This window comes from Dryas octopetala, chromosome 6 (genome assembly GCF_963921425.1).
Source record: "Dryas octopetala chromosome 6, drDryOcto1.1, whole genome shotgun sequence".
Lineage (NCBI taxonomy): Eukaryota > Viridiplantae > Streptophyta > Magnoliopsida > Rosales > Rosaceae > Dryas > Dryas octopetala.
Window position 1 is genome coordinate 14,888,953 of NC_141371.1, and position 23,017 is coordinate 14,911,969.

Here is a 23,017-nt window from a genome sequence, read left to right on the forward strand (position 1 = left end):
TAAGAGGTGCCTCTTTCTCTTGCATGAGAGGGGTTCGAATCCCTTCTATGCCAAGTTATTTTTGTGTTGTTGAACGGCGTTGGCCGGTGGTTGGTGGTTGGCCGGCCGGACGGCGGTGGCTGATGGTCGGCCGGACGGAGGTGGCCGGTGGTCGGCCAGACGGAGGTGGCCGGTGGCCGGTCGGACGGAGGTGGCTGGTGGTCGGTCGGACGGCGGTGGTCGGTGGGCGGCCGGACGGCGGTGGCCGGTGGGCGGCCGGACGGCGGTGGCCGGTGGTTAGTTGGGAATATTTTAAATTTTTTTTATTGTAGTGGCATATGATGTAATTTTTATGAATTCTAGTACCCTTCAATTTATTAGTTTGTTTGACTTTTCAACTAGTATCTAAATTAAAATGTTATTAAATTTTAGTACCTAAACTAAAAAATTATTAAAGTTTGGTATTTAAAGTCAATGTACCTTTAAATTTATTCTCTACATTTTTTTTTTTGGGTCGAACCATATTTTCTGAAATATGTAAAAAATACAAACCCCTAAATAAAACTATAAAATAAAGAAAAAACAAAAAAGGTTAGTTTGGACTTTGGAGTTAACGCTCACCCCAAAATAATATACCTGGCTCCGTTGCCTTGTTCTTCGTCGGGACTTCACTCTTCAGTCTGCGTGGGTGTTCAGTTTCTTCACTTCATCTTCTTGAATCAGATTCTTCGGCCCTTCAAATTTTCTACTTCTTCTTCAATTCTTCTTATTCGGTAGTTCCCACCCAATCTTGGAGGCTTGAGCAAAGCACGCAAAGAGCCAAAAGGTGTTTATTAATTTCCCATATTTTCTTGCTTGTTTAATTTCTAAGTTTTGTAAACTTATTTAGGGTTTTCTGTATGAATATGCTCATTTGCATTTTTCTTAACTCAATATATAATTTGCTAGAATTTTATTATCTTATTTGGCTCATCCTTCTCATCCAGCTATGTGTTTTACATGTTTTAAGCAGTGGTTAGTAGTTGATTACTGAGTTAATATGGGATCATTTAAGTAATCATTAGTTATGTGCTTGAAATGGATTCATGACAAAGTGAAGGAGCTGCAGTCCCTTATTGAAATTTGAAGTAGGAAGAAATTTTGGACCAGATTTGACAGACGAAAATGAGAGAAAATAGGAAAAATACGGAGAAAAAAATGAATTTGTGCTTCTTTCTCTCCATCATGGGTTATAGTTTAATTTTTATTTAATTTATTTTTGGTTTTGGAAATTTCCTTGTGTTGTTTGTCTGCAGTATATACAGAAGCTTGCATTGAGAAGCAACCAGTTTTATTTAATGGATTTTTAATAATACCCATGTCAGTAGTTATAGAGCTCCTTGCACTCTCAGATTCTCACCATCTCATTTTCCTCACCTGTCCTCCCCCATCTCATCAATCATCACATTTTTTGCTTTGCAGTTTCAAATCTCTCAATTTTTCTCTCAAGAAGTCAAGGAATAATTATCTAGCATCACTGAGGACATTACTGTGAGTTTAAATTTTGACTCCAACTTAAAAAAAAACACACACATGCTCATGCTCACAGAATTGACTGCGTGAGATTTCATCTTGTATTTGAGAACCCTGGAATCTTTTATTGGGTTTTTATCTACTATGTGGCTTTTAATTTTTTATTGTTGCTGCTACTTAGACTTGAACATCTGTTTTCTTGCTGAGTGGTGAATTTTGATGGTTGGAAGTTAAAATCGTATTACTTTTTCTTATTAAAGACTAGGCAATGAGAACGTAGTTTTGATTGTTTTATTGTCTCTCAAATAGAGGGAGAAAATAAAGGATTAGGAGGCTGCAGTATAAACTGTATTTGGTAACTGAAATTTTCTTTGATAGAATTGAAATTGGCAATATGGTTACCATTCTTGTCCATCAAAGCCTTCAGGGTCTTGAACCAAAAGAAATGCTTTTAGGTTTTTTCTTCTTTGTTAATTTTTTCATGGTCTCCTTCATATTCCTTGGTGCTTTCTGGAATCGTTATTTTTGCTCTTGCTGACTTATTGGTCTGACACATTAGATGACTGTAGTAGTTCCTTGCAGGTTGAGTTGATTTTCTGTAAATAATGGATTTAAGATGTGATAAATTATTTCTCAACGACTAGTTTAGGACCTTTAGGTTTTGGTAAGATCATTCCTGACAATAGATTTCTTCACAAAATATTTAGGATGAAAGACATGCTCCCTAAACTCTGACTGGTTTTCCATTTTGGTCTTTGCACACTAAAAATTCCCAATTGAGTCCTTAAGTTTTGGTTTGTGTTTTTATTAAGGACAAAATAAAGCATCTGTTTAAAGACTTGATGGAAAAAGGGCAACTTCGTTAATTTTAGGTACTACCTAGTCCTCATATATCTTCCTACTCCTAAATTCTATAGTTTCCCACCGTTGTTTCTTCTTCCTTCCCACTCTCATCTTTCCTTCTGCCAATATCCAAGAGTCAAGTGAAGCATGTTGCTTATGATATAGATAATCTGCCAAACATACATATCTCTAGGAACTAGGAATTTAGAAGTTGAGCACCAGGGGGCATTAGTGTATTTAAGCCAAAATTAATGCAGTATGTAGGATTCAATGTGCAAGGTTGGTAGCAACATCCAATATGTGATCTTTATTTATTTGAATAATTCTTTTGCATCACTTATGTACATAATTATTATTTGTACCAATGAAATTATACTGTTTTGGCGTTATGCTGTTAAAATATTCATTGATACTCTGCTACGTAAAACTCATTTGTTTGGTTGTTAATTTTTATTCTTTTTTCTTTTTTTTTTTTGGTCAAATCAAGGCTGATTTTTGTGTAAAAGGATGCATAAATGCAAGTGAAATATAAGAATGATGGCTATAGGATAATTTTTTTGCTAAATCAAGGTTGACTTTTTTCATATTATTATGCTTTACTAATTTTATTGACTGATGGTTATAGGTGATGCAACACTAATTTTAGATTGTTATTGATTTGTGATTGCAGTTGCTTTACCTTGCTTAGGGTGATCAAAGTTTAAGGTTAGACATCTCCAAACTGAAGCAATGTTCGATGTTTTTGTTTTTTTTTAATTTAGATGGTTGCTTTCCTTGTTTCTTTTCTTTTTTGTTTGTGTTCTTCTGACTGTATCAATTAGAATAGTTGGACTTAATAGACAATAAATTCTCTTTCGCATAACTGGTGGAAAAAAAATCAGCCTTCAGTTTATGTGCAAGTGGAGGTAAAATGTTCTAATGGTTTTGCTTGATATATGACTCAGTACTTTTATTGCAAATGTCTACAATGCAGTATGGGTTTGATATTTGCATATTAGATTCATTGAATTCCTTTCCTTTCTAATGTTACCTTCTCCACACCACCACAAAAACAAAGTGGTTTTCCAATCAAATGAGAGTATTTGTGTGTTCTCTCATTCAATGTTTCATGATTAATTAAATAAATTGGATTGTGGTAATCAGTGGCCAGTGCCAGAGCCACATTGGGGGCATTGGGGTCTCATGCGACCCCAATTGTCAGGTTGTTTCACTCCTACAATTTTGCGTCTGACCCCATTACCCTTTTAGACAAAAAAAAAAATTAGACTCTATTTTTTATGAACACTAAAACATGGTTTTCTTATTTGAATATGAATGGTGTGTTACTTTTGTTTCTGTGTGCTTTTGGCTATTGGCGTGTTGTGTTTGTTTCTTTTGATTAGTTTAATTGGTTTTGGTTTTCTCTGGTGATTTCATGAATACTTATTTTATGTCTTCTAAATATATGAAGATGGCACAAAATTGCAAATATCATTTGTTAAACGTAGTTTGTTGGCTCTCACAACAGTTATCAAGAAGCTAAGATAAGTAGATACAACAGCTAGAAAATTTTCTATTGGATTATAGTGGGAAGGAGAAAATTTTCTTTTGTTATCATGTCCCCATTATGATTAATATCTGGCTAGGCCACTGTCAGTGGCCAATTCTTAACAAACCTAATTTGACCAGCCGATACAGTCCTATTTTCGCATTCCAAAAATGGAAATTTACACCTATTCTTGACAATTATTCTGGTCATCTGAAACTTTTTCTTTTTTTTTTCCCTGTCATTTCAAATGCCATTTTCACCATTACGTGGAGCTCCACCTTCTCTCTCTGCCTCGGGAGCCTACAAAGCCAAAACGGTTTTGAAATTGGATGGTAAATTTTGCTTCATTTCTCTATCTCTAATTGAGGCCTTTGATCTTTGAAGCAATAGCTTTTGGCGTCTATATGAATCCCCATCTGCAATGGCAAAGAAAACTTTCCTTTCTCCCTTTGCTCGATTCCATCCACCTTTGTATGCTCGTTATGTAAATCTACATCAAGGTATTTCTTTGTGTTGTTTTAGTATTGATTAGGATTCTTGTATACCATTTTGTTATCGTCTACTTGCATTCCTCTCTCTCTCTCTCTCTCTCTCTCTCTCTCTCTCTCTCTCTCTCTGTGTCTGCAACATTTTGTGAGTCCGTCTGTTCTCCCTCAAATTAAGCACCAAGGGAAGCAGATTCAACAAGAACTTTGAGAACCTAAATAGAAAAGTATTTACACTATACATATGAGGTAGATTTATTTTTCTATACTATGAAAGAAGTTAGAGAAAGGTCTTAGTATGGATATTTCCGAATCTTTATCTACGTTCAATTATTAGTATGTTCAGTTTTAATGGTGAAAACCCATTCATCAATTCAGACCAGGTATAAATTATGTTCTTGTTCTTGTCATTAAGTGTTCAATTTGGCTGTTTTTGTTTTCTCAGCTTAATATGGATGCGGATGCTGCAAAAACTGCCCGAGAATCTCTTGACCTAGCATTTCAGATGTCCAACATTCTTGACACGGGGCTTGATCGTCACACCTTGTCCATTCTCATTGCACTCTGTGATCTGGGTCTCAACCCTGAGGCGTTGGCTGCCGTTGTCAAGGAACTCCGAAGAGAACTGGTGCCACTTACGCCACCAGATGCTACTCCTGTGCCGTGAACAGGTTTTTGTATTTGGATCTCAATTCTGGCCTTGTCGGTATGATTATTTATGTTAATTTCCTCATTGATCTGATTCTTAATGAAGGTAGAAGGAGAAGGCAAATGGAGAAGCCACATATGAAGATGTGACGTTCTTAGATGCTTATATTATTTAGGGATTAATGTCATTTTGCTCCCCAGACTATTACACATGTATCAGTTTGCTCCCCAGACTTCTAATTTGGAAAATTAAGGACCCTGACTTTTTCAATTTTGCCAATTAAGGTTATTCCGTCAATTTATACATTTTTCATCTAAAATGTCGAGATGATCAAGTAAAATTTAGCAAGAAATAAAAGAGAAAAAATGATGCATGAGGAAAAAATGATAAGATCTAATTGGAAGGAACCATTTTGCCCTCAAAGATTTGGATAAAAAATGTGTAAATTGACAAAAGAACCTCAATTGGCAAAATTGAAAAAGTCAGAGTCCTTAATTTTCCAAATTAGAAGTCTGGGGAGCAAACTGATACAAGTGTAATAGTCGGGGGAGCAAAATGGTATTAATCCCTATTATTTATTTGTCTTTTTAAAACTTGTTTTTCTTCTATAAGAAATTAATAAACTTGAATTCAGTGTGATAGTGCATCTTCATCCCTATTCCCTAATATATATAGAACACAAATTTGGAGCATTTGTCTTCCTAATACGAAGCCTATTTTTTTTCCTCTCATTTTCTTTTATTGGAGGTATATGCTTGTAAGCTTATAGCAATCCCTTTCTAGATTGGGAATTTAAATACATAATATTATTCCTATCTCCTCATAAAGAAGCCACATTCAAATAATTCCAAAATTATTTGGAATTTTAGCCATTAGACCATATATGCACATACGCAATCAGTTTCCTTTTGATTGCAAAATTTTGCAGTGCAAATGGGCAACTGCATATAGACAGTGTTCTCCATATAAGTTCAAGGGTGCCTTAACCTTACAAACAGAAAATAGCTACACTACAAACATAACTGTTATGCCATGGATCAATGAACATAAGCACAATACGCTGTGGCAATATAAATAGGATTCGCTGTTCAATTTTTTTTTTATGCTAACCTTATACTTGTGTCTAAAATGAGAACGACATAGATTTAGATATAAGCACAAGATCAACATAAAAAACATCCAGATTTGTGGAGATAAGACCTCTTCTTCTATAAAAGGATCCCAGCTCTTTCATATCATTGGCACAGACAACATTTCTCACCAAAAGCTCCACAAAAACATCTCAAGCCACTACTTTTGATGGCTTCCAAGTCCACAATTTCAGTAGCATTGCTATCTTTTGTGATAGTACTACTTCTGGCTGTGGGTTCTAATGCAGGTGGAATTGCTATCTATTGGGGTCAGAATGGAAATGAAGGCACATAAACAGAAATATGTGCTTCGGGAATTACAAATTTGTAAACGTAGCTTTTCTCTCATCATTTGGCAATGGCCAAACCCCGACCCTCAACCTCGCGGGTCACTGTGACCCATCGACTGACGAATGCACCAAGTTGAGCCCACAAATCAAGTCATGTCAAGCCAAAGGCATCAAGGTCATACTCTCCATAGGAGGAGGTGCTGGGGGCTACTCTCTAACTTCATCTGATGATGCCAGGCAAGTTGCCACTTATCTGGGGAACAACTTCTTGGGAGGACAGTCGTATTCAAGGCCATTGGGAGATGCTGTTTTGGATGGAATTGACTTTGACATTGAAGGAGGGACTGACCAACACTGGGATGACCTTGCAAGGTACCTTTCAGAGTATAGCAAGAAAGGCAAGAAAGTTTACTTAACTGCTGCCCCACAATGTCCCTTTCCTGATGCTTGGGTTGGAAATGCCCTTAAGACCAGGGCTCTTTGACTATGTTTGGGTTCAACTCTACAACAACCCTCCATGTCAGTACACTTCCGGTGACGTGGCCAATCTTGAAGATGCTTGGAAGCAATGGACTTCAGCCATTCCTGCAGCTAAGATTTTCTTAGGATTGCCTGCTGCACCTCAAGCTGCCGGTAGTGGGTTCATTCCTGCAGCCGATCTCAACTCACAAGTCCTTCCAGCTATCAAAAATTCGGTTAAGTATGGAGGTGTCATGCTTTGGTCCAAGTATTATGATGATCTCACTGGATACAGCTCCTCCATCAAGAATGATGTCTAGTTTTTTAATGTAAAATTAAGGATTCTTATGTATCGTTGTGCCTTGACTATATAAATATATATCTTATTTCGAGTTTATAAATGATATAATCTATCTAGTTTAAGAGAATGCAATAATTGGATGTCAACTTTGATGAATTCTGCAGCTTGTGCATCATACAAGATTTACCAATTAGCTCTTGGATTTTCTATGTCTCGATCAGTTATAACCCGGCCGATTTCTATCTACATCTGTTTTGACTATCTAGTGGACATTGTGGAATAACTGCATGTACATTGAGATGAAGGATGGGTATTGATGGTGAAGGAGCTGAAGTGTGTGAACTCTCTCTTCATGGCCTTGTGTATACACGATCTAGGCCTTCCTCAATTAGCTAGCTTCTTCACTGCAACCAAAGTGCGGGCCATCTGCTGATGGGATGAGTATTCTTCCCCTTTTTTATGGGTTTGACTTCAAAAGATGGAGGGCGCTGCATGTCTTTTCATGTTTTAATGCCGAGAAAAACTTGGGTGAGACGGTCATACCACGTCATTAAACTGATATAGTGGGACCAACTACTTATAAGAAGTCACGTGTTAACAATTTATATTCTCAATACATGATATAATTTTATTTTAGGGCTAATTACAAAATATCCCTCCTAGGTTTGCTGTCATTTTCAATTCTCTCATAAGATTTAATTTTTTCAATGTACATATAGTTTTCAATTTAAGTCAACCCACCGAGAACGGCTCCATCAAGGCTCTTGAACTCAACCACCACCACTCACTTTGAAACCTCCACTGACACCGCCACAACTGCCGCACCAAAGTCCAACGAAGGGTTACATTGACTTAAATTGAAAATTACATGATGTAGTACATTAAAAAAATTAAAACCTTATGGGGAAAATTGAAAATGAGGCAAACTTGGGTGAGGTACTTTGTAATTAGCCCTTTATTTTATAGTCTCAATGCATGGTGTGTATATTCCTAAAACATATTATAAATTGGAAATTGCAAACTTTTAATATGGCTTTTCATGAGTCGTTGGTCTATCCACATCAACACGATAATGTGCCCCTCCCTCAGTTTCATTTGCATAAAATGTCTACGGCCACTTTGTTTTACTTGTCTCACTGTAAGAAATGTGAACAAAGCCCACTCTCATTAGTTGCACAGAAATGAGTGACAATTGGATAATAAGGACTAAAGTGCCTCTATTTTAACAAAAATAGGTAGCAATTGGGCAATAGGGACTAAAGTTTCCAATTGCCACTCCTTTCTGTGCAACCGATAAGAATGGGCTTTGCTCACATTTCTTGTAGTGTCTGTTTACTCTCAACACATGCAATGCATTCCTTCAGCAATTTTTGTGCATCAGTTTCTTCAAAACATTGCCTTTATTGTATGTTATACATTTCTCATGATAACGCTATATCCATACATACATGCATATCGATCTTCTTGGACTAGTAAATGTTACATTATTTTCTTCATCTATCAATTAATTTTGTTCATCAGTTTCTTCAAAACATAGCCTAAATTAATTGTATTTAATTTATATATCTTGTATGATGTACGCTCAATCTCTTCAACCAAAGGAGCGCAGTTCTTCTCCCTTTAGCTCTTCTTCTCTTCTTATTTATTTTTGGTGGGGTTCTACACTCTTGAAGCAGAAGAACCCAGGTATGTCTTATATTTTTTTCATTAATCTTTCTTGCTATTTAATTTTAGGGTTTTATATTTTATCTTATGTTCTCTTCAAAATTACTTGTTTCGTTCTTATTTTCTCTCACAAATCCACTGCACTAATTGTTTCTTAAATTCTGAATTTGAAAATCCTATTAACAATTTTTTTTTTTTTGGATTAAATTTTTGCGTTCTTGAGTGGGTTTTTTTTATTCAGTCCTTTGTTTGGTTCGCAAGCTGAAAATCGGTAGTTCAGATGCCCACCTGAGCTTTCCTTATCTATTTTGATAGGAAGCTTTCCTTATGTTTGAAAATCCTGGCATTTTGTTTTTTTTTTTCACATACACCACATATGCTTTAGGATATTCTCAATCAGAGGACCTTCTGAAGATCGAGCAGCACAAGCCCAACATATCAAAGTTGCTTTTCTGCAACTTTTCGGCTTCCTTGTTTTTGTCCTGCTGGGCAGCAGTCCTAATAATTATCTCCCAACTTTCAGCTGCAAACAGAGAGAACCATTTTGTTAATGTATATATAGGCTAGCAAGAAGATCATAGAAAATTAATGAAATTGTTGTTGTATTGATCAATTGTTTGATAACCTGGTCACTACATTAATTACAAGTGATGATAAGTGATTAGAGGGTCATAAATTCAAGTTTCTTAATGTGTAATTTTATTGCTAATTAAGGAACGATCTTTGTGACATTTCAAAAAAAAAAAAAAAAGAACATGTGTACGTGTGTCTGTGAGCTACATACAAACCATAAACAAAGAGCAAGAGACTTGTGAAAGTCAGGTGGTGAATTAAGAACAATTGCATAACCCATAATGCCGGAAGAGATCTCCAAATTTCCCTATTTCTGCTTTATTTAGTGTTTTCATTAATTTAAACAAAACTCTACATGATGTACATGTAAACATGAGATGGAATATTCCTTTATATATATAAGTGTTTTGAACTAATAATCTGATTAAGATATTAAGATTCACAATATAGTAATTAACATGGTATGTTAGATTGTGTGAAGATAGTATTAATTTCCACCTGTATGTGTCCCAGTTGGCAGCTGCATGCTAATTAAGTAACATTGATTAGATATTCAAGTGCATGCTTACATATGTTTTATATTCTTTTTCCTTCTTTTGCTTTTTTTTTTTTTTTTTTTCAGAATCTATCTCAGACAAAATCCATGAACAGTGAAAGTTATGAAAAAAATATGTATAAACGCAAGTGGAAGTGGTTTTTTTAACAAAAACAAGTAAGTGTAAAACACTTTCAGCATCATGTTGATTTTTGATGTAGAACAAATGGCAGAACGGTTCATGCAACAACTTGACCGCCAGAAGCCCAAGAAAAGAAACAAGCTTCAGCCCGGCCCGGTGTCAGAAATGGGCCCATGATATACCGATTCGAAGGGAACGACTAGGGTCTATTTTGGCCAAATTCCTTCGTTTAGGGCTTCAAATAAGCAATTTAGTGTTTTAGAATAAATTTCCTAAATTGCACTTTATTTCCTTTTTTATTTCCGTTTTGAATTTCGAACGTCTAGGGTTCTGAACGTATTTAAACAACTTTTTGGCTGTTTGTAAGAGGCAGTTTTATTATTTTCAATCAGAAAAACCTTGAGATTTCTCTCATTTCTCTGGTGGATTCCAGATTCTTTCTTAGGGATTAACGCTGGTTTTCCCTAATATTTCTTAATTGTGTGTTACGCTGCGTCAAGTGGTATCAGAGCAAGGAGTTACCTGGCTCGATGGGTGATCATCCCAAAGAAGGAGATCGCGGACTTGATGCCCTATGGGAGGCTGTGAACAAACAAACCACGGAGACTACTCAACTATCGACTCAACTTGAACAGATTCGACAGTTGTTAGTGGGTTTGAATCTTCAGGGTAACCCTAACCCTAACCCTAATCCTAACGGACAGGGTAATCTCAGACAACAACCAGTTGACGGAAGACTACCCATGGGATTTGCCCGTGGTAACAACCGGCGACAACAACCTGAGAGTGACGATGAATCCGATGAAGAAGAAGAAGTCCCGAATATTCGCAATAACGAACGGCCGCGATACAACCACAACCAGAACTTTGATGACTACAGGTTAAAAGCTAATATTCCCTATTTCAATGGACATATGCAGGTCGAGGATTTCCTAGATTGGCTTACAGAAGTGGAAAGGTTCTTTGATATCATGGAGGTTCCCGAGGGAAAGATGGTGAGGATGGCTGCTTTTCGTCTGAAAGCCAGCGCGGCTGTTTGGTGGGATCAGTTACAGAAAAGTCGAAACAGACAAGGGAAAAATCCTGTCAGAACTTGGCGGAGAATGAAACAATTGATGATGGATAGATTCCTACCCCAGGACTACGAGCAATATCTTTACCGCCTCTACCTGAACTGTACCCAGGGTGTGAGATCTGTTGCGGATTATACGGATGAGTTTTTGCGACTAGCAGAACGCAACAATCTGGCGGAGTCGGAACATCAAACTGTGGCAAGATATATGAGTGGTCTGAAGCCATCGATCCAAGAAAAAATTGGATTGCAAACTCTCTGGAGCGTTCACGAGGCTCACAATATGGCCTTGAAAGCCGAACTCATGGAAAGGGAGAGACGACCTGGATTTGGGAATAACACCTATCGAAGGAACACACCAGAGGTGTCAACCTCTAGTACTACTGATAAAGGAAAGGGAATTCTACCTAGCCCTGCGATCCCTCCAAAGGTTCAGGGCCAACCTTTCAAACCCACCGAGAGCGGTAGCAGATTCCCAGATAGAAACCAGACTCGGGCTCAGAACCAAAGGTCGAATCCGTATGCCAAGCCAACAACGGACATCTGTTATAGATGCAATAAACCAGGTCATCGATCAAATGTGTGTCCAGAAAGACGAACTGCAAACCTTGCGGAAGCTGAGGGGTTTGAGGAAGACACTGAAGAAACCCAACTTGAAGATGAATATGAAGGGGTTGAGTTTGCTCAAGAGGAAGGCGGAGAACATGTTAACTTTGTCTTGCAGCGAATTCTCTTTTCACCCAAACAGGAGGGGCAACGTCATAACATATTCCGCTCACTTTGTTCCGTTAGAAACAAAGTTTGCAACCTGATTGTGGATGGCGGCAGCTGTGAAAACTTTGTAGCTAAAAGACTGGTGGATTATTTGCAGTTACCAACAGAGAAGCATGCAGCCCCATATTCCCTAGGGTGGGTCAAAAAAGGCCCTTCAGTGCAAGTAACCGAAGTTTGTCGAGTTCCTCTCTCCATCGGTAAGCACTATAAAGAAGAAATTATGTGTGATGTCATTGATATGGATGCGTGTCATATTCTCTTGGGTCGACCATGGCAGTTTGACGTTGATGTCACCCATAGAGGTCGAGATAATGTCTACTTGTTTGCTTGGGGTTCTCACAAGATTGCACTGGCACCAATAAGTCAGACAGGGAAGACTGAACGACCAAGAATAGAGAGTTCGAATTTTCTGGCTATTTCTAGCAGTGAACATGAACTTGTGAAAGCTGCAGAGGAGGCCCATGCAATTTATCCGTTAGTAGTTAAAGGTTTGCTGACAGCCGAGACAAAAGGGGCGACGATTCCCACAGAAGTGCACAAAATTTTGGGTGATTTTCAAGAGTTGGTTTCTGATGACCTGCCAGATCAACTTCCTCCTATGAGAGATATACAGCACCACATTGACTTGGTGCCAGGAGCTAGTTTACCCAACCTTCCTCATTACAGAATGAGCCCGAAAGAGAATGAGATATTGAAGGAGAAGATTGAAGAGCTGTTGAAAAAAGGGTTTATTCGTGAGAGTATGAGCCCGTGTGCAGTGCCTGTTTTGTTAGTACCAAAGAAGGATGGTAGCTGGCGCATGTGTGTTGATAGTAGGGCGATCAACAAGATCACTATCAAATATCGGTTCCCTATACCGCGCCTGGATGACATGTTGGATGTGCTAGATGGATCAAAGTTGTTCTCTAAGATTGATCTCTGAAGTGGCTACCACCAAATTCGGATCAAACCAGGGGATGAGTGGAAGACAGCTTTCAAAAACAAGGATGGATTGTACGAGTGGCTGGTGATGCCATTTGGCTTGTCTAATGCTCCGAGTACTTTTATGCGCCTCATGAACCAGGTTCTACGCCCTTTTATTGGTTCATTTGTTGTAGTTTATTTTGATGATATCCTTATCTACAGCAAGACCAAGGAGGAACACTTAGCTCACTTGCGGCAGGTTCTAATGGTGCTAAAGGACAACCAGCTCTTTGTTAACTTGAAGAAGTGCTCCTTCCTCACCAGCAAGCTCTTGTTTCTGGGTTTTGTAATTAGTGCGGAAGGAATTCATGTGGATGAGGAGAAGATTCGAGCTATCAGGGAGTGGCCTACTCCAAAAACAGTGGGTGAGGTAAGAAGTTTCCATGGGTTAGCTACATTTTATCGGAGGTTTGTTCGAAATTTTAGTGTTATTACTGCTCCTATTACTGAGTGTTTGAAGCAAGGCCGATTTCATTGGGGAGAAGAACAGGAGAGAAGTTTTGCTTTAATCAAGGAGAAACTTTGTACTACCCCAGTGTTGGCACTTCCCAATTTTGAGAAGATATTCGAGGTCGAATGTGATGCTAGCGGAGTGGGAGTCGGTGCTGTGTTGTCACAAGAAAAGAGGCCCAGTAGCATTTTTCAGTGAGAAACTGAGTGAAGCTCGCCAGAAATGGAGTACTTATGACCAGGAGTTCTATGCCGTTGTGAGAGCGTTGAAGCAGTGGGAGCATTACTTGATACAACGGGAGTTTGTGCTGTATACTGATCACCAAGCCCTGAAATTTGTTAATAGTCAGAAGCAGGTTAATAAAATGCATGTCCGATGGGCCACTTTTCTACAGAAGTTTCCTTTTGTGATTAAACACAAGGCTGGAGCCTTGAACCGAGTGGCAGATGCATTGAGTAGACGAGCCACTTTGCTTATCACTCTTTCTCAAGAAATAGTTGGGTTCCAGTTTCTGAGAGACTTGTATGTTGCAGACGATGATTTCAAAGACCTGTGGGCCAAGTGTGTCCAAAACCAACCCGTCATGGATTTCCATGTTAGTGATGGGTATTTGTTTAAGGGCAACAGGTTGTGCATCCCCATCTCTTCTTTAAGGGAGAAATTGATCCGAGACCTACATGGTGGAGGATTAAGTGCGCATTTGGGCCGAGACAAGACTATTGCTAGCTTGGAGGAGCGTTACTTTTGGCCACAACTGAAGAGGGATGTGGGAAATATTGTGAGAAAATGTTACACCTGCCAGGTGGCCAAGGGTCAGTCTCAAAACACTGGACTTTATATGCCTTTGCCTGTTCCTAACGATATTTGGCAGGACCTCTCTATGGATTTTGTGCTAGGTCTTCCACGAACCCAAAGGGGAGTGGATTCTGTTTTTGTTGTTGTTGACAGGTTCTCAAAGATGGCGCACTTTATTCCATGCCGGAAGACATCTGATGCATCCAACATAGCCAAATTGTTCTTTCGGGAGGTTGTCAGATTGCATGGAGTGCCCCAGTCTATTACCTCTGATCGTGACACCAAGTTCCTCAGCCATTTTTGGATCACTTTGTGGAGGATGTTTGGGACAACCTTGAATCGTAGTAGCACAGCCCATCCCCAAACTGATGGACAAACAGAGGTGACGAACAGATCCTTGGGCAATATGATTCGCAGCATTTGTGGAGACAAACCAAAACAGTGGGACTTCGCTTTGCCCCAGGCAGAATTTGCATACAACAGTGCTGCCTATAGTGCAACTGGACAGTCGCCGTTCTCTCTGGTTTACACTGCGACTCCTAAGCATGTGGTTGATCTAGTGAAACTTCCCAAGGGTCATGGGGTAAGTGTGGCAGCTGAAAATATGGCGGAAGAGGTTCAAACTATGCAGGCTGAGGTCCGGAAAAAGTTAGAGGCCACAAATGCCAAGTACAAGGCTGCTGCAGACAAATATAGGCGAGTGAAGGTGTTCAAAGAAGGTGATTCAGTGATGATTTTCTTGAGGAAAGATAGATTCCCAGTGGGTACCTACAACAAACTGAAACCACGCAAGTATGGTCCTTACAAAATTCTCCATCGGATTAATGACAATGCTTATGTGGTGGACTTGCCGGAGTCAATGGGAATTTCTAGCACTTTTAATGTGGCGGACTTGCATGCTTTCCATGCCGACACAGAGCCTTTGTATCCTGAAGATAACTCGGGGTCGAGTTCTTCTGAAGTGGAGGAGACTGATGTAGAACAAATGGCAGAACGGTTCATGCAACAACTTGACCGCTAGAAGCCCAAGAAAAGAAACAAGCTTCAGCCCGGCCCGGTGTCAGAAATGGGCCCATGATATACCGATTCGAAGGGAACGACGAGACAAATTCAATCCATCGCCACAGGCGATGACCGAGGGCCTATTTTGGCCAAATTCCTTCGTTTAGGGCTTCAAATAAGCAATTTAGTGTTTTAGAATAAATTTCCTAAATTGCACTTTATTTCCTTTTTTATTTCCGTTTTGAATTTCGAACGTCTAGGGTTCTGAACGTATTTAAACAACTTTTTGACTGTTTTTAAGAGGCAGTTTTATTATTTTCAATCAGAAAAACCTTGAGATTTCTCTCATTTCTCTGGTGGATTCCAGATTCTTTCTTAGGGATTAACGCTGGTTTTCCCTAATATTTCTTAATTGTGTGTTACGCTGCGTCAATTTTAGTCATTATATACAGTCAAAACATTTTTAACATTAATATTTACCAAACACATAAGAATTGTTTTATGTATCCACAACACTTTCATAATATAATTTACCAAACACTTAACTGTTTTATTTCACAATTGATTATAATCACAGCACATCAATATCAAACTGGCCCTAAATGACTAGCTAATTAATTAACAAGCATATATATTTTATTTTAAGGGTCTTAAATTTGACAACAATATGCTTGTCACTAATAAAACAAAGAGCATGCATAATTATAATTAATGACAAATATACAGCTTCGTAATTGCTGCAGGGACTGCTGGTACAATTAATGGACTAGGGTTCAAGGACGCAAATGAAAGAAGCACCTCATCGCGTTCAAATATGGCCATCTCTTGTTTTTCCAGGGTCACCAAAGCTTCAATATGATCTGCACCCCATTTGGTACCAACAAACTGTATAACCCTGGTGAGGTACATTGGACAAACAGTGACCCAAATGGGTTTCCCCCACCCAAAATCCATATCATAAAATGGAAATCTGAATAAACTTGAACACACAATGTCATTCGCTCCCATTTTACTGAGTTCAATCTCCTTTTCATGAAATTCAGAAACCACAGATAAACCCTCTTCACCTTTAAATCTATTCGCCTCGTTGCACAAGTCTGTTAACCCTTTCCTCATATTGGCCACCAATTCATGCATTTCGATATCATTTGTTTCAATTAACACTCTGAATCCCCAAATGAGATTCCCTATGGCATTTTCTGGCACCGGAGGGACCATTCTGTTGCGCAAGTTCACGGCTTGCGTTAACACTAAAGGCCTAAATGATCTCCCTGCAGATGATGATATAGAATGAGAAGCACAAAAAGTACATTTCAACACAACTGCAGTTAGTAGTTCCACGTTTGTGGGGCCCTTGGATATTCCAAGCTGTTGAAGAAGTATTCTAGTTTTGGCCTTGAGACTTTCCATCTTTGAGATGCTGAACACAAACCTCCTTGTGGTGAAATTTTCACCTGGCAATGGGACTTCCACGGAGCGTGAAACCGGCATATCTGACTGAGAAGGCGGCACCAAAGATGATCCCATGAACTCCGGAAGCACTCCTATTTGATCATCGCGAGCAATGGTCGTCCAGCTTTGGTGAAAAGTGCAAGCTGATGGTGCATCTAAGATCTTGTGTGAACCAGAGACTCCAATGGCAATACTTCCACAGTTGAAGTGTGTGAGTTGAACAGCCAGAACAACACCTGATGAGGGTAAATGTGCGGTTTTCGGATCCATGGGGGTGGGAATAAAGTGATGAAGAAAGTTGGTTTCAGGTACTTGGGAGAGAAAATCAAAGAGGCTGCAATTAATTTGAGCTTCTAGGAAATGAGCTCCTTCGTCGTTGCAGTCAATGGTGACAGCATCTTTGAGCCGTCCGGCGAGTGGATAGAAATGAACCAATGTTTTGGATAGTGACTGCTGTAGGTGGTTTGATATTTCGGAGAACTGAGAAGCTAAATCAGTACCAGTATGGTTAGGGTTGCTTGTGGAGGAGTAGAAGTAAATGATATTTCCATATATGTAAGGAGGAATGGTTTGGTCTAAAAGAGAGAGTTTGAAGTTTTTCTGGTGATGAGGAGTTGGAGTGGATGGCCTGATAGTTCTTTTTGAAATGATCTCTACCTCCATTTCTAGCACTGTCTCCTTTTCTTTCTGGGTTTGCACCTTCCTCCATATGCTTATATATATAGTGACTTCTGCTTGGAAATACATACAGTGGGATCGATTCACGTGATTTAGTCTTCGATCCTCCCTATGTAGCATCATCTCACAATGTTGTAGGTCCACTTTGAGAATGCATATGCATGGATGCCATTTGTCTGAAAATGCAGTCGATCACCACAGCTTGCTTCAACATGGATATATATCCACCCAATTAAAACAATAAAAAGAAATATTTTTGCCCAAAGAGTAGCATTCTGTTACCTTCTACCTTATATATTTGATAAATAAAATTTAATCGAACAAAAAAAGTAATTACCAATTAAGAGACAGTGACCACATGCTTGTTAGTTAGTAGGGAACTCAATGTACGAAAGGACAAGATTTTCAGATTAATCTGGATTGAAACTGTTCTTCAACAGTAATCTGTTATTCTGTTGGGTAGGCAACTCATGATCCTAGCTATTGTAACTTATGAGTTATTGGCAATGTTTCAGAATTTTGTCTGCGTGCATACTCGGGTTTACCAAATTAATGTACCCTCAAAAAGGGTGACCGTTCAGTACACTCGATAATATTAATTTGTTTCAAATAAGGTTTCACATTGCCAAGAAGGTTTCTTGAAAGATTGCATCAAGTTATGCATTGGAAAACACTAAAAGACAAAATTCTAGCCTAGACATGCCGCTCGCCAGCTAATTTCTTCACACTATCAGCTCTTCTTGTGGGGCATATACCACCAGTTGGCATCTACTCTGTGAAAAATTAATAATATATTTTAAACAATAACAGTAAAATGAAGCTTTATTAAGTTGGTTGTTCTAATTGAATCTTGCTTGTTCCCGAAAACTCCTATAAACATAAAACGGAAAACAATTGCAATCCTGATCCAATTCTGAAAATCAAATGCCCATGCCATAATCTCATTATTAAGAAAGACAAATAATTTGGCTTTTTTTACAAATCACCCACCTGAAATAATTCGTCCATCCCCTTCCTTTTTTCACTGCTGCCAAGCCTGCCATGGATGCACCAATGCTGGTGTCCTCACCAAGAAAATGGACTCTTCAATTAGGGGTAGATATGGAGAAATATAATTGCTATTAAGTGACACTTGGCGCAAAGAGCACAAAGAGAAGAGAGAAGGTAGAAGGAGAAGGTAAATGGAAAAGCAACATATGAAGACGTGAAATTCTTAGATGCTTATATTATTTATTTGTCTTTTTAAGACTTGTTTTTCTTCTAAGAAATTAATCAACTTGAATTCAGTGTAATAGCGCATCTTCATCCCTAATATATATAGAACACAAATTTAGAGCATTTGTCTTCCTAATCCGAATTCAGCCTATTTTTTTTCTCTCATTTTCTTTTCTTGGAGGTATATGCTTGTAAGCTCATAGCAATCCCTTCCTAGATTGGGAATTTAAATATATAATATTATTCCTATCCCTTCATAAAGAAACCAGATTCAAATTATTCCAAAATTATTTGGAATTTTAGCCATTAGACCATATATGCACATACGCAATCAGTTTCCTTTTGATTGCAAAATTTTGCAGTGCAAATGGACAACTGCATGTAGACAGTGTTCTCCATATAAGTTCAAGCGTGCCTTAAACTTACAAACAGAAAATAGCTACACTACAAACATAACTGTTATGCCATGGATCAATGAACATAAGCACAATACGCTGTGGCAATATGAATAGGATTCGCTACTGAATTTTTTTATGCTAACCTTGTACTTGTGTCTAAAACGAGAATGACGTAGATTTAGATATAAGCACAAGATCAACGTAAAAAATATCCAGATTTGTGGAGATAAGACCTCTTCTTCTATAAAAGGATCCCAGCTCTTTCATATCATTGGCACAGACAACATTTCTCACCAAAGCTCCACAAAAACATCTCAAACCACTGCTTTTGATGGCTTCCAAGTCCACAATTTCAGTAGCATTGCTATCTTTAGTGATAGTACTACTTCTGGCTGTGGAATCTAATGCAGGTGGAATTGCTATCTATTGGGGTCAGAATGGAAATGAAGGCACATTAACAGAAACATGTGCTTCAGGAAATTACAAATTTGTGAACGTAGCTTTTCTCTCATCATTTGGCTGAAGGCTAATTTAGGAATATAAGTTAGAGGGGGTTTTAATTAGGAGAGTTTATAAATAGGTAGTGGTTTTAGACAAAGTTTTTAGGTGGTTAGGGGGTTTTAAATTAATCACTACTTTAAAAAACACGGTGACATTAGAAGAGATGCATTTGCAGAGAAAAATAGGTTTTAAGTAAAATAATTCAACAATGCTTTATTTTTTTTACTTATGAGGTATTCATAAGATTACAAACCAATTCATACAAATAATCCTAAATACCCAACAATATAAACGTACCTTTGTACTATATTACACTTAAAACCAAAACAATTAAACAGATGCAAAGCAATTAAAGAATCTACATCCTTGAATGGGAAGCCAAGTACGAGTGATTACCAATTGTGCTGGGATTGAGGGAACAAAATGCAAGGAGCTCCTGATCACACTCAAATTTGGCCATTTCTTTTTCATCGAGGGTCACCCAGGCTTCGATACCATCACCCCTATTTGTATCCATCAACACAATTAGGTTCCCCATATAGTTTTGGGGGCTAGTGACCCATATAGGTTTCCCCCATCCAAAATCCATTTCATATATAGGAAGCTTGCACAAACTTGTGCTCCTATAAATGTTGGCGCCCTTAGAGGCCTTTAAGAGATCGCCCCTCTCTCTTATAGACTCAGAGACTACCAAGAATGCATCCTCACCTTTAAATCTGTTTGCCTTGTTAGTGTAGAAGCTTGTTAATCCTTTCCTCATAGGACTCACCAACTCCTGTAATTGTGTCTCATTTTCTTTGACTACCACCGGAACTGACCAAAACCAATTCCCCACGGCATTTTCGGGTATCTCCGGGACCATTCTCCGGCGCAGGTTCACCATTTGGTATAGTACCGTTGGCCTTGATTGATGATCATGATCTGAAGCAGCAATAGCACATCTCAAGAAGATTGCCAAAACCAGTTGTACGTTTGTCGGGCTGAACTCTTTGACCATACCCCGAATTTTGGCCTTGAGACTCTCGATCTTTGACACGTCAAACACGAACCTCCTCGTCGATAAACTTTGACACATGATGTCCGAGGTAATGGTGGTGGGGATGGACAACTCTCTAGGGGGCAACAGAGATGCTCCATTAAACTCCGGTAGCACGAGACCATCATAGTGATCACGATTTATGGCTGCCCATGTTCGTACAAAGGTGTAGAGTGACGTTGCATCTGCAATCTTGTGTATAGGGGACACCGCAATAGCGATTCCTCCACAGTTAAAAACACTGATTTGAACAAGCAAAACTACAGAACCCAAGGTTGACTGGGCCGTTTTCGGATCATTTTGTGGGATAAATTTGTTGAGTAAGTTGAGTTCAGGTTGTTTGAGAAAGTCCGAGAGCTGGCAGTTAACTCGGGCTTCGACAAAACAAGCCCCTTCATCATTGCAGTCAATGGAGGTAGGGGCTTTGAGTCGGCCAGCCAATGGATAGAAGTGGACCAAAGCTTTGGACAGAGAGGCTTGTAAGCGCTTGCAACTCTCTGAAGCTTTGGAAGCAAAATCAGTAGTAGTAGCATGGTGGTTGGTGCTTGGGGTGTAGAAAAATATGATAGTTGGGTATAAGGTAGGAGGAAGCAGTTGGTCCAAAAAAGAGAGGGTGAGAATTTTGTGCTGATGGGGAGTTGGAGATGCTGGTTTAATGACCTTTCTTGAAGTGATTTCTACTAGTGAATGGGGTACAGCTACTGAACCCATATTGTCTAATTGGATATATACTAGACTTCTGTACGTAGGTGCTTACAACTCTATGAAATTTTGAGGAAGCTTAAAACTTAAACTTCTGTAGGTTTTAGGGTTTAGGAGGAAGCAAAAATCATCATCACCATTTAAGGAAGTAGTAGGTCTGAGAAAGAGAGAGCTTAATTGGAGATTTCATAGAAAAGCAGATCGAGATGGGGACGATGGTTTAATTAATAATGGTCTTTCGTTCTTGTTTGATTTTGTCTTCTTTTTTTTTTTTAATTGTTTAACTAGGGAAAGCCAAGTTGCATTTGCCTTCCTTTTTTTTTTTTTTTTTTTTAATAAAATGATATCGGAGAATTTGGAGGAGGATTTCAATTCGGAATATCGGATGTAGTACTGACAAATGTTCTTAATTAATTACTAGAACTGAAATCCGGCGTTTTTCTCTCATTCTTAATTTCTTATATAATTAGACTAATCTTGCACGAAACATATTTGACCCAACTTAAATGATTTCGAGATGCACTCAACAATGATCAAAATTTGTCAAAATAAACAGTTGGACGTGATGTTTCTCTCTCAACTGCTCATGATAATTGAATGACTTTTTTGGGTTAGAAATGATAGATAACATATTTGCTTACTTCTTAAATATTTATTTTGTATAATAAATACATATAAATATTTAAATTATGAAAAATTAGAGTTTTCTAACATTTCTTATTTAGAAAAAAATGTTATGAATTTTTTTTTTTAAATAAAGTCCTTTAACCATTGTTTTGTCAAATAAATATGTTATTATTTTTAACTTTTTAAAGGTATAAGGTATGAGTTCATATCATACCTTTTTAGGGCATATAATGAGATTTGTGGAGGCCTCTCAAAATGTCAGAGTTAAAATTTAATATTAAATCGACAAACATGAAGAAATAAAAATGCACTGCCAAATATTCGAAAAATAACCTCCGAACATTTGGCGCCTGGTATATGTAAAAAAAATAAAAACTAATTAACCAATATTATAAAACATGAAATAGTTACAATATTATTCGTCTTTAATTAATTAGAATTTTAAAAGTTATAAGACTTTAGTCAGTAAATTGTAAAATTAAATGACCTAAATGGAAGTCTCCTTTTTATAGCTAATTACATTTAAATAAATAAAACATTTTAATATTACATAATGATTAATATATGTCGATTTTCTTGTCTCATATAGGTCATTGAATTTTTAAATTTTATCTCATTTTAGTTACTAAACTCAATCCACTTGTTTGATGTCATATATATTGATGTGTTGAAAATTAAATACTTATAGGCATTAGTATAGACATCGAATAAAAGCAATGTCTATCAGATATATCAACATCAAAAATTACAAAATACTAATATCAAAGTTCTCAAACACATCAGTTTGCTACTATTTTCGATATCTCATACCATTTCATCTTATATTCTCTTTTAAACATCAATTTTCTTTATAAATTGTGTTGTTTATAGTTATCTTAGGCGTCGGTACGTGTTTATTGTTTAACATATTTTTTTCTAAATGCAATTATATAGAAGTATTATTACTACCATAAATTTTCAAGATTTCATAAACACATAAGTTAAATACATATACTTGAAAGTAACACTAATTTCTCATTGTTTAAAAAAACTACATATCCTACAAAATTTAGGAACCATTAATATATTGATCCCTAACCCAACAATTGGATATGTGTAATAACATTATAAAGAATGTGGTTATGTACCTATATCCGTATTCGATTACCCTCATCTAGGGCTAAACACCTAATCATTTATAATGAAAATCTAGCTCTCTTTACATCCAAGAAAGAATGTCATTGCATCTAGGCCTCATCAAGGAAAAAAAATATGTTGTTG

At 37.8% G+C, this 23,017-nt stretch overlaps 1 protein-coding gene and 4 pseudogenes across 5 annotated transcripts; 3 read left to right on the forward strand and 2 right to left on the reverse strand.

Moving 5' to 3' along the window:
* Nucleotides 1-594: 594 nt before the first annotated feature.
* LOC147282708 (mitotic-spindle organizing protein 1A-like) lies at nucleotides 595-5,688 on the forward strand. Of its 5 annotated transcripts, XM_086246040.1 has the most exons (7): nucleotides 595-805; nucleotides 1,441-1,509; nucleotides 3,005-3,039; nucleotides 4,247-4,362; nucleotides 4,793-5,018; nucleotides 5,102-5,161; nucleotides 5,566-5,688. In XM_086246040.1, the coding sequence occupies exon 5, from the start codon at nucleotides 4,799-4,801 to the stop codon at nucleotides 5,012-5,014; it is 216 nt and encodes a 71-aa protein (XP_086102166.1). In that variant the 5' UTR covers nucleotides 595-805; nucleotides 1,441-1,509; nucleotides 3,005-3,039; nucleotides 4,247-4,362; nucleotides 4,793-4,798; the 3' UTR covers nucleotides 5,015-5,018; nucleotides 5,102-5,161; nucleotides 5,566-5,688. The 5 variants fall into 5 exon arrangements, with proteins under 5 accessions (XP_086102166.1, XP_086102163.1, XP_086102164.1 ...); XM_086246037.1 differs by lacking the exon at nucleotides 4,247-4,362; XM_086246038.1 differs by lacking the exon at nucleotides 4,247-4,362 and having other exon boundaries at nucleotides 5,106-5,161.
* Nucleotides 5,689-5,839: 151 nt separating this feature from the next.
* LOC147282709 (hevamine-A-like) lies at nucleotides 5,840-7,195 on the forward strand (annotated as a pseudogene).
* Nucleotides 7,196-10,621: 3,426 nt separating this feature from the next.
* Nucleotides 10,622-13,549, forward strand: LOC147282710 (uncharacterized; annotated as a pseudogene).
* A 2,307-nt stretch (nucleotides 13,550-15,856) lies between these two features.
* LOC147282711 (cocaine synthase pseudogene) lies at nucleotides 15,857-17,263 on the reverse strand (annotated as a pseudogene).
* Nucleotides 17,264-19,047: 1,784 nt separating this feature from the next.
* On the reverse strand, nucleotides 19,048-22,932 carry LOC147282712 (cocaine synthase-like; annotated as a pseudogene).
* Nucleotides 22,933-23,017: the final 85 nt, after the last annotated feature.

What these genes read in the sequence shown, in the direction of transcription:
- LOC147282708 (XM_086246040.1), top strand. Translation starts at nt 4,799, where the DNA reads ATGGATGCGGATGCTGCAAAAACTGCCCGAGAATCTCTTGACCTAGCA.